General features: G+C 47.7%; 1 protein-coding gene across 2 annotated transcripts; it reads left to right on the top strand.

Moving 5' to 3' along the window:
* Positions 1-6,412: 6,412 nt before the first annotated feature.
* On the top strand, positions 6,413-9,488 carry LOC124688712 (polyphenol oxidase I, chloroplastic-like). 2 transcript variants are annotated; one of them, XM_047222357.1, is made up of 3 exons: positions 6,413-7,381; positions 8,152-9,010; positions 9,113-9,488. In XM_047222357.1, exons 1-3 carry the CDS (start codon positions 6,413-6,415, stop codon positions 9,274-9,276), a joined length of 1,992 nt encoding a protein of 663 aa, XP_047078313.1. In that variant the 3' UTR covers positions 9,277-9,488. The 2 variants fall into 2 exon arrangements, with proteins under 2 accessions (XP_047078313.1, XP_047078306.1); XM_047222350.1 differs by having other exon boundaries at positions 8,152-9,488.
* Positions 9,489-10,542: the final 1,054 nt, after the last annotated feature.

Below are 10,542 nucleotides of genomic sequence, written 5' to 3'. Positions count from 1 at the left end.
ACAGTGAGGTTGTCAATCTCACCGGCTTGCTGAAAACAAAGGATTAAACGTATGGTGTGGAAAATGATGTTTGCTTGCAGAAAACAAAAGAGAACAATGATTGCAGTAGGTTGTATTTCAGATGTAAAAGAATGGACCGGGGTCCACAGTTCACTAGTGGTGTCTCTCCAATAAGATAAATAACATGTTGGGTAAACAAATTACAGTTGGACAATTTACAAATAGAGAGGGCATAACAATGCACATACATATAATGATGACTACTATGAGATTTACTTAGGGCATTACGACAAAGAACATAGACCGCCATCCAGCATGCATCTATGCCTAAAAAGTCCACCTTCGGGTTAGCATCCGCACCCCTTCCAGTATTAAGTTGCAAACAACAGACAATTGCATTAAGTACTGTGCGTAATGTAAACAATACAAATATCCTTAGACAAAGCATTGATGTTTTATCCCTAGTGGCAATAGCACATCCACAACCTTACAACTTTCTGTCATTGTCCCAGATTCAGTGGAGGCATGAACCCACTATCTAGCATAAATACCCCCTCTTGGAGTTACAAGTATCAACTTGGCCAGAGCCTCTACTAGCAACGGAGAGCATGCAAGATCATAAATAACATATATGATAGATCAATAATCAACTTGACATAGTATTCCATATTCATCGGATCCCAACAAACACAACATGTAGCATTACAAATAGATGATCTTGATCATGATAGGCAGCTCACAAGATCTAAACATGATGGCATAATAGGAGAAGACAACCATGTAGCTACTGCTATGGACCCATAGTCCAAGGATGAACTACTCACGCATCAGTCCAGAGGCGGGCATGGTGATGTAGAGCCCTCCGGTGATGATTCCCCTCTCCGGCAGGGTGCCGGAGGAGATCATCAGAACCCCCCCCCCCCCCCGAGATGGGGTTGACGGCGGCGGCATCTCTGGAACTCTACTCGTATTTTGGCTCTCGGTACTAGGGTTTTTCGAGACGAAGGAATAAATAGGCGAAGGGGCAGCGTCGAGGGAGCCAGGGGGCTCACTCACCACACCTGGGCGCGGCAGTGGGGCCCCCCGTGCCGCCCTATGGTGTGGGCCCCCTGCTGGCCTTCCTCGACTCTTCTTCGGACTTCTGGAACACTCCGTGGAAAATAGGGCCGTGGGATTTTGTTTCGTCCAATTCCGAGAATATTTGTAAACTAACTTTTCTGAAATCAAAAACAGCAGAAAACAGGAACTGGCACTGTGGCATCTTGTTAATAGGTTAGTCCCAGAAAATGCATAAAAACATTATAAAGTGTGAATGAAACATGTAGGTATTGTCATAAAACTAGCATGGAACATAAGAAATTATAGATACGTTGGAGACGTATCAAGCATCCCCAAGCTTAGTTCCTACTCGCCCTCGAGTAGGTAAACGATAAAAAGAATAGTTTCTGAAGTGACATGCTACCAACATAATCTTGATCAATACTATTGTAAAGCATATGAGATGAATGAAGTGACTCAAAGCAATGGTCTATAGTTTGCTAACAAAAAGATAATGATTAAACAACTGAACCATATAGCAAAAACTTTTCATGAATCGTACTCTCAAGACAAGCATCAAAAAGTCTTGCATAAGAGTTAACTCATAAAGCAATAGATTCTTAATAAAAGGTTTTGAAGCAACACAAAGGAAGATTTAAGTTTCAGAATTTGCCTTCAACTTTCAACATGTATATCTCATGCATAATTGTCAACACAAAGTAATATGATGAGTGCAATAAGCAAGCATGTAAGAATCAATGCACACAGTTGACACAAGTGTTTGCTTCTAAGATAGAAAGAAGTAGGTAAACTGACTCAACATAAAGTAAAAGAAAGGCCCTTCGCAAAGGGAAGCAGGGATTAAATCACGTGCTAGAGATTTTCAAGTTTTGAAATCATAAAGAGAGTATAAAAGTAAAGTTTTGAGAGGTGTTTGTTGTTGTCAACGAATGGTAGTGGGCACTCTAACCCCCTGTCAAACAAACTTTCAAAGAGCGGCTCCCATGAGGGACGTTCTCTCTACCAGCAAGGTAGATCATCCCTCTTCTCTTTTGTTTACACATGTATTTTAGTTTTATTTATAGATGACACTCCTCCCAACCTTTTGCTTTCACAAGCCATGGCTAACCGAATCCTCGGGTGCCTTCCAACATTTCACATACCATGGAGGAGTGTCTATTGCAAAATTAAGTTTCTTACTGATAAATCAGGGCAAAACATGTGAAGAGAATTATTAATGAAAGTTAATTAATTGGGGCTGGGCACCCCGTTGCCAGCTCTTTTTGCAAAATTATTGGATAAGCGGATGTGCCACTAGTCCATTGGTGAAAGTCTGCCCAACAAGATTGAAAGATAAAACACCACATACTTCCTCATGAGCTATAAAACATTGACACAAATAAGGAGTAATAAAGTTTTGAATTGTTTAAAGGTAGCACATGAAGTATTTACTTGGAATGGCAGAAAAATACCACATAGTAGGTAGTTATGGTGGACACAAATGGCATAGGTTTTGGCTCAAGGTTTTGGATGCACGAGAAGCATTCCCTCTCGGTACAAGGCTTTGGCTAGCAAGGTTGTTTGAAGCAAACACAAGTATAAACAAGTACATCAAAACTTACATAAGAACATATTGCAAGCATTATAAGACTCTAGACTGTCTTCCTTGTTGCTCAAACACTTTTACCAGAAAATATCTAGACCTTAGAGAGACCAATCATGCAAACCAAATTTCAACAAGCTCTACAGTAGTTCTCCACTAATAGGTTTAAACTACATGATGCAAGAGCCTAAACATGATCTACTTGAGAGATCAAAAAAAATTTCCAAGTATCAAATTATTCAAGACAATATATCAACTACCACATGAAGCATTTTCTGTTTCCAACCAAATAGCAATAAACGCAGCGGCTTTCAGCTTTTGCCATGAACATTAAAAGTAAAACGAAGAACACCAGTGTTCAAATGAAAAAGCGGAGCGTGTCTCTCTCCCACACAAGCATGTTAGGATCCGATTTATTCAGAGAATGAAAATAACAAAACGAAAATAAAAGCACACAGACGCTCCAAGTAAAGCATATAAGATGTGACGGAATTAAAATATAGTTTCACTAGAGGTGACCTGATAAGTTGTTGATGAAGAAGGGGATGCCTTGGGCATCCCCAAGCTTAGACGCTCGAGTCTTCTCGAAATATGCAGAGATGAACCACGGGGACATCCCCAAGCTTAGACTTTTCACTCTTCTAGCAGCGACGGCAGGTGATTGTAGAAGAGGAGGCTGCCTTATGTAGCGACAGCGGTTGCTTGTAGCAAGGTCGACGGTCGTTTGTAGCAAAGGCAGCGGATGGTTGTAGCAAGGCCGACGACCCGATGGCAGCAGAGCCGGCAGCCTGTGTAGCAGAGGCGGCGACCTCTCAGAGAAACGTCGGCCGCCGCTTGTAGCAACTCCTCCCGCCGCTGGGAGCAACGTAGGCTGCCACTGGCAGGAACGCCGGCGGCCGCTCGGAGCAACTCCACCCTCCACCGGGAGCAACGACGCCCTCCATCTGTAGCACCGACGCCCGCCACAAGGAGAAACATCAAGGGCGCCCGCCGCGCGCCATTGGGAGCAACGGCGCATCCCTTCTGCAGCAACGCCACCAGCCGCCCGAACCAACTACGGGTCGCACGTGGGCCTGGAGGTGAAGAGCGCGGCAGAGACATGGGGTTCCCGTCGCCGGCCCTGCGCGCCGACCTCACCATGTCGCACCACCGCGTGGCACTCCGCCCCGTAGGCTGCGGCGAACCCAGGGTCGCGGCGGGTGAGATCCTGGTGGGGATGTAGGTGATCTCCGGCGCGGGTATGGCTGTCTGATGTTGCGAGGCGAAGCGAGCTCCCGGAGGTGAGGTGGACTGCGGTGGTTATGGGGAGGAGCAGATGTGAGGGAGAAGAAAAGGAGAACGAGAGGAAGACGAAGACTGTTGGTGAGCGGCCGGTGAAAACGCCACAGAAAAGATAAGGTCGTTCGTGGGTCCACCCGCTGTGCGTGGACGCGTGGCGCGCTACCAACCCGGAGGACGCCAGCGCGCTACCAACCCGGAGGACGCCAGCGCGCGATCCCCGGGGGAAGCCCACCGTTTTCCCTGCGAGAAGCAACCATCCTTCGAAGTGTGAGCCCATCTCGGTTAAAGCTTCGGAGCTTACTTTCTTCCAATTCAAATTCTCTACCTTGAGTAATGTGCGAAATAATTTGTGAACTGCGGAATAAAAAGGATGCACAGGTTTATGTTTCAGCTTGGACATGTCACTAATCAAATTCCTTGATTTGTGCTTCTGTTGATTTTTTTTCCCTTGTTGCCTTCTTGCTAAGTTGGGACTTGGAAAGCCCAGCAGCAGCGCCCGCGTCTCATATATGTTTATCTCACACAGAATATAGAAAGATAATATATCACCTCTCTATTAACATGTAAAACGAAATATCTCTACCATAAAATACTAATACATGGAAAGTACTTTTGAAAACCATGAATAATAGTGGTACCATAAATTTACTACATACTACGATCATTCTTGGTGAAAGGATGACCTTGTTCATAACAAGCTGATTTATCCGCCAGATGAAGAACGTTATGTAACAAAACCTTGTACAAAGGCTTCCTTCACCCAGGATAAATATGGGACGAACATGTACCTTTGAAAATACACTGGAATGCTTTTTTTTTAAACCACCGTGTAAAGTTTCATCTTAATTGTTTCCTCATCCTTACTGTAATTTAGTAGACATCTCAAGACCCCCGCGTCACCTCCCTCCCAGGTGGCACGGGTGGATCTCAAGCCACCACCGCCCCGACCTCCCCCTCACCGTCCTCTCCCTCGCCGCTGCCGGTGCGTGCACCCAGGCAAAGCCCGGGGCTGTTGGCGGCGGCGGGTCGGCCCTCTTGCGTTGCGCGCGTAGTTGGAAGCTCTGGATCGGCGGCAGGTATTTCCTGGCTGGTGGCTGGGGCTGGTCTGTGACCGACGTTGAGTGATCCAGGGCGGAATCCGGGGTGGCGGCCCCGGGGCTGGTGGTCGGCGGCGCGTCGCGTCCGGCTGCTGGTCATGGGGATGGAAGCGGCTTGGCGGCGTTTGGTGAAGCAGCTGGCGGTGGGGGTGACTCCAATTGCGGCGGATCCGAAGGCCTTGACGGCGCGGTCGACATCGGTTGTGGCCGCTGAGTTCCATGTCTGGGCTTTTCCTGCGTCATGGTGATGGTGTCCATCTCTACGTCGGAGGTGGTCGGCCTGAGACTGGGTTGTCGGATCGCGAGATCCGTCATCTAGTCCTGGCTACGAGTCGGGAAGACATTGTTGCCGGTGAAAACCGAGCCGTTTGGCGGGCGATGGCAGCATTCTGCGTCGTTACCGTGATGTAGGCATCGTCGAGCAATGACTGTCGACCTACTCGTGTTGCTCCGGGGGAAACCCTAGTCTTTCAGACCGGATGATGGCGGCACTGTGGTATCGTTTTCCCTCTTCGGAGCATCGTTTGTGGAGCAACACGCCGGTGGATTGAGGCTGTAGGAAGAGATGTCAAGTCATGCTTGGCTGATAGGTGGTACACTGAGTCATGCCTATTCGGCAGGTGCTATGCACGACATATCTTTCATGGTGTCGTCATCAACAAGACTGGCAAAGGGCTATGTGGATCTCTTCCCTGAAGATGAACTGGCGGTTTGATGGTGGTGATGACTTTTGAGGCAAGGGCAAAGGTGCTTGCCAAGGGTCTGCTATGCCGAGTGTGTGCTCCTGTTTTCACCATAGGCCGACTCAGGGATGCCCTTGATTTTTAGCTGGTGGGGTGTTCGTTTATGTTTTTAGGGCAGAGAGCCTAACGACATGTTACTTCACCCATTATCGGATTTCTAGGTGTTGAGTGTTGGCATCGGGTTTGGCGATGTATGATCTTGACAAATCCTTGTTGAGTAAGATATAAATAAAAGTCGTATGCATCGCTTTGATGCAGAGGCTGGGCTTCCCTGTTTCGAAAAAAAACTGAAATTCGATCAGTAGGTTTTATGAAGATAAACTTTCCCCCTGTCCTACTGGTACAGTTTAGAAATAAACATATTAAATTCATGTAAATATGACTGGAATGCTCTAACACAATTAGGATCTTTTATATTATCATGCTCATATCATGTTCGTTATGGTATGTGTTTTCTGTATTACTTTGTTATTATTATCAAAACTCGCATGCGAAAGATGTTGTACCCGCAGGAATCGAACGGATATTATGATAGCTTTGTGATAAATAATAGTGGAACCCGGAGCTATTTTCCCCTTCGTATGTGAAAACAAATAGAAAAAAAAAACGCAGGTCACGCATACGCCACTATAAATACACATGCACGGGGCATGGGTATAAGCACGCAAATAGTAGAGCACACATTCTCTAGTATATCGGTGGACATGTCGAGCGCCTCCAGCTTCGTGTGCTCGCCTATAGCCTCGGCCTCCTCTGGATGCCTGCTTCCTCCAAGTAAGCACGGCACCGGTCCTTCGATCGGCAAGTTGCAGGGCCGCCGCCTGTCGTGCAGAGCCGCAGCCACGTCTGGTAGTGGCGGCGACGAAAACCAGCAGGTACGCCGCAACATCGACCGCCGGGACGTGCTTTTCGGCCTCTCCGGGTTCGCCGCTGTCACAAGCACAAAGCTCGGCCTCGCGCTCGCCGCTGACGCCGAGCCAGTGTGCGCGAGCGTGCCAATCACCGCCGAGGTGCTGAAATGCAGCTTGACGGACGATTTCGACTGCCCCGCCGAGTACGACGCCACGCAGGTCATCGACTTCAAGAGCCTGCCACTACCGAGTGGGCCGCCTCGCGTCCGCCGGCCGGCGCACGAGCTAGACGACGCGTACGTGAAGAAGTTTGAGGAGGCCATCCGTAGGATGAAGGAGCTGGACGAGGACGACCCGCGCAGCTACTACAACCAGTCAGGGATCCACGAGGCCTACTGCGACCAACACTACAACGTGGTGTCGTCGGGCAGCCCCGATGTCATGTTCGACGTGCACTTCTCCTCCATCTTCGCGCCGTGGCACCGCATGTACATCTACTTCTTCGAGCGCATCCTCGGCGACCTCATCGGCGACCCCACTTTCGGGCTGCCCTACTGGAACTGGGACTCCCCGGAAGGGATGATGCTGCCCTCCATATTCCTGAATGAGTCCTCCCCGCTCTACAACGCCAATCGCAACCAGCAACGCCTCCGCTCCTTCATGGATCTCAACCTGGGGCCCGCAAAGCAACCCAACCTTCCTGAACCTGAGTGCACCGGCGACGCTTTATGCCTCCTGGAGAACAATCTCTACAGCATGTATCGTCAGGTGAGCAGTGCTGGCATGCGCGCGGCCTTTACAAAACTCACATGATTCACAGAACGATTACGGTAATAACATTTGACGCTAAATAAAGTACTGTAGAATTCTTATGTTTGTTTACTAAATTATCATTAGATACAATATCGTAATGTAGGATTACATACGAACAATTTCTGGTAATCCAGAATTCCCAAAAATATAGGAAACTTAATAAATAGCTAATTAAGGAACTGAGAAAAGGAAAGAAAAATAGATTACTACAAGCACATTATGTACTATGTTTGAACCCTTACAACATTAGAGAACTTACACTCATTGTTGGACACGACCACATAATATACCCTATTTTGTGTGAACCGTGAGATATTGAAGTGAGTTGCAAGTCATCAAGTCAATAGTTCAACGAAGGAAAGTCACGTAGTACAATTGTAGAATCTAGAAGTTACACTGGTTCAAAATATCGGTATCTTGGATCATATCAGTTTGGCTTCGCCATATACTCATATCAGAGATCGACCTTGGATAGGTGATATATCGGATCCGAGATCCAGCAAGGCATTTTTTTTTTCTTCAAAATGTAGTACTATCTTGTAACTTAACCTAGTAAGTATTTACGTGATCTTTTGGAAGGGGCCCCAAACATAAGAAAAGACAAGATCTTTGTGTGGCTATGAGCATGCACCCACTGCCATGCTTTTTTTTTTGAACTGCACTGTCATGCTTATATATACTGTATAATATAGGTGGTAAACTTGTGTACATGCCTCTCTTTTCAGATGACCGTGGATACGCCGGAGGAATTTCTCGGCGGCAAGTTCTGCTCGTTTGGTACGAAGTACACCGGGTCACTGGAGAACGGGGCACACACGGCGGCACACATCTGGGCTGGGGGAGACATGGGGAGCCTGAAGACGGCGGCGCGCGACCCCGTGTTCTACTGCAACCACTCCAACGTTGATCGCATGTGGCACCTGTGGACAACCACGCTAGGCCGCGACAACCTCCCCTACCAGGAGTGGCTCGACACCAGCTTCGTCTTCTACGACGAGATGAGGCGGCCGGTGCGCATCAGTGTCCAAGACGTCCTAGACAACGGCAAGCTCGGGTACACATACCAGGAGAAGAGGAACCTGGAATGGTTGCAGAAGCGCCCCATGCCGTCCACCGTAATCAACCGCCCGGTCAGCACCCAGAAACCTGTTACCCCTGCCTCGTCGTTCCCCATAACACTCAACAAAGGCCAGAACCAGTACGTGACGGTGGCGAGGCCGCAGAATGCCCAGGCCGCTGGCGGCAGCAGCAGGAAGGCACCGGAGGTGCTGGTGTTCGACCTCACGGTCGACCCCTGCCAGTTCGCCAAATTCGACGTGCTCCTAAACGTGCCGAGGGGCCAGGAGGGGATAGTGGGGCCCAAGAACAGCGAGTATGCAGGAAGCTTCATGTACGTTCCGCACAGCAGTGGCGACGACGATGACGGCAGCCGTTTCAGTCGCGGCCGTGGCCGCCGCGACCGGCGGGACGACGACCGCGGCCGCGGCCGTGGCGATCGTGGCCGTGATGATGACCGTGGCCGCCGCAGCGACCGTGGCCGTGGCGATCGTGGCCGTGACGATGACCGTGGACGCGGCCGTGGCGGCGATCGCGGCCGTGACGATGACCGTGGACGCGGCCGTGGCGGCGACCGCGGCCGTGACGATGACCGTGGACGCGGCCGTGGCGGCGACCGCGGCCGTGGAGACCGCGGCCGCATGATGGAGAACCAGGATGTGTCGTACCGCCTCAATCTGCGAGAGATCATCGCGGACCTCAACTGCGGCCGGGACACGACTCTGGACATCACGATCGTACCAATCGCGGGTGAGAAGACCCTGGTCAAGAGTGTGCGCGTCGACATCCTTTGATCGCTCAGCTGCTGCCATGCATACAAGATATTGCTCCAGCTTCCAGAACTGTATCTGCATCACGCTGTTTTTCTGAAGTTTGCCTATCTACTTCTGATTACACCATTGTATGATTGATATTTCCTTCTTCTGAAGTTATCCTCCTCATCTTCATCATCATCCTCATATATCATGATGCTCACCTTCATGAGCACCAAAGTTGTTCTTCATCAGATCGTCTCTCGAGTGCATCTTTATGTTTGGGGCTCCTGTGATGTCCTGTTATAATCAATAGTGTGTCGTAAGATTTGAATCGGCATATATGGTATATATTTGTACAAAGTTACACGCATAACAGCTAAATTATATACCTCTATTGATCTTATTGTCTTCTCCATCTCAGCATCCTTTGATGCCTTCGAAGTAAAGGGCTCTCCAGAAGCTGGGTCCTTAGATTTTAATGATTGGCGAGATTCAGAAATAGAATGAAAATATTTATATTACAAAACTCTTTTTTTAATTCCATAGTGTAATATGTTAGTGAAAAGGACTGAAGTATGTGACGACCGTTGTGGATTTAGTGGCTAGCGCTGAACGTTCCTAACACTACAACATCTTACTAGATGGTCCTTGTGCGCTTTGCTGCACCGTTTTTCTATAGCTTGCGTTTTTCTTTGCTTCATGGTTTGTTGATTGCCTTGCTGCGTTGTTTCATTTTTAACGCTATTTCTTTCTCGTTCAGTCGTTATATGATTATTATTACATTGTTATTGTTTAAATAAATGAAACATGCCAATAAGGCAATCACATCAATGGAAAGTCCACAATATACCAATAACTTCCAAATAACAATATTGTGATCTGCGTATACTGTTGTTCGTCGTCAGCAAAAAAGAATACACCAAATCTATCCTAGCACATGTATTTTCCTCTAAATATATGTAAAGAACTTCACATTAAGAAAAAATTATATCCCTTGTATGTATACCCCTATGATCATTTAAGGTTGTAGAGAACATCATTCATTCTACCTAAGCGGGTCCTTTTTTCAAAGCCACGGTACAGCTTGCCAACTCTTACTTGCTTCCATATTATCATGATTTCAAGGCATGTTACACACTTCAGAAGAAAATGTCTGAGAAGGGGAAGTTTAAAGATGGTTATCAAGATACATATAAACGTAAGTGAAAATTAAGAGAAAAATATAACACTCACATGAAAAAAATAGAGAACTTCTACATAAGTAATAATATGCAAAAGATGATGATAGTCTGCAAGAAATTACAT

The sequence above is a fragment of the Lolium rigidum genome, chromosome 1, assembly GCF_022539505.1.
Source record: "Lolium rigidum isolate FL_2022 chromosome 1, APGP_CSIRO_Lrig_0.1, whole genome shotgun sequence".
In the NCBI taxonomy this organism is placed as follows: domain Eukaryota; kingdom Viridiplantae; phylum Streptophyta; class Magnoliopsida; order Poales; family Poaceae; genus Lolium; species Lolium rigidum.
The sequence above is the reverse complement of the archived record's forward strand: the minus strand, read 5'-3'. Positions and strand labels throughout refer to the sequence as shown.

What these genes read in the sequence shown, in the direction of transcription:
- LOC124688712 (XM_047222350.1), top strand. Translation starts at nt 6,413, where the DNA reads ATGGGTATAAGCACGCAAATAGTAGAGCACACATTCTCTAGTATATCG. An exon ending in TCTACAGCATGTATCGTCAG is followed by an intron (nt 7,382 to 8,151) that starts GTGAGCAGTGCT and finishes CTCTCTTTTCAG; the next exon opens with ATGACCGTGGATACGCCGGA.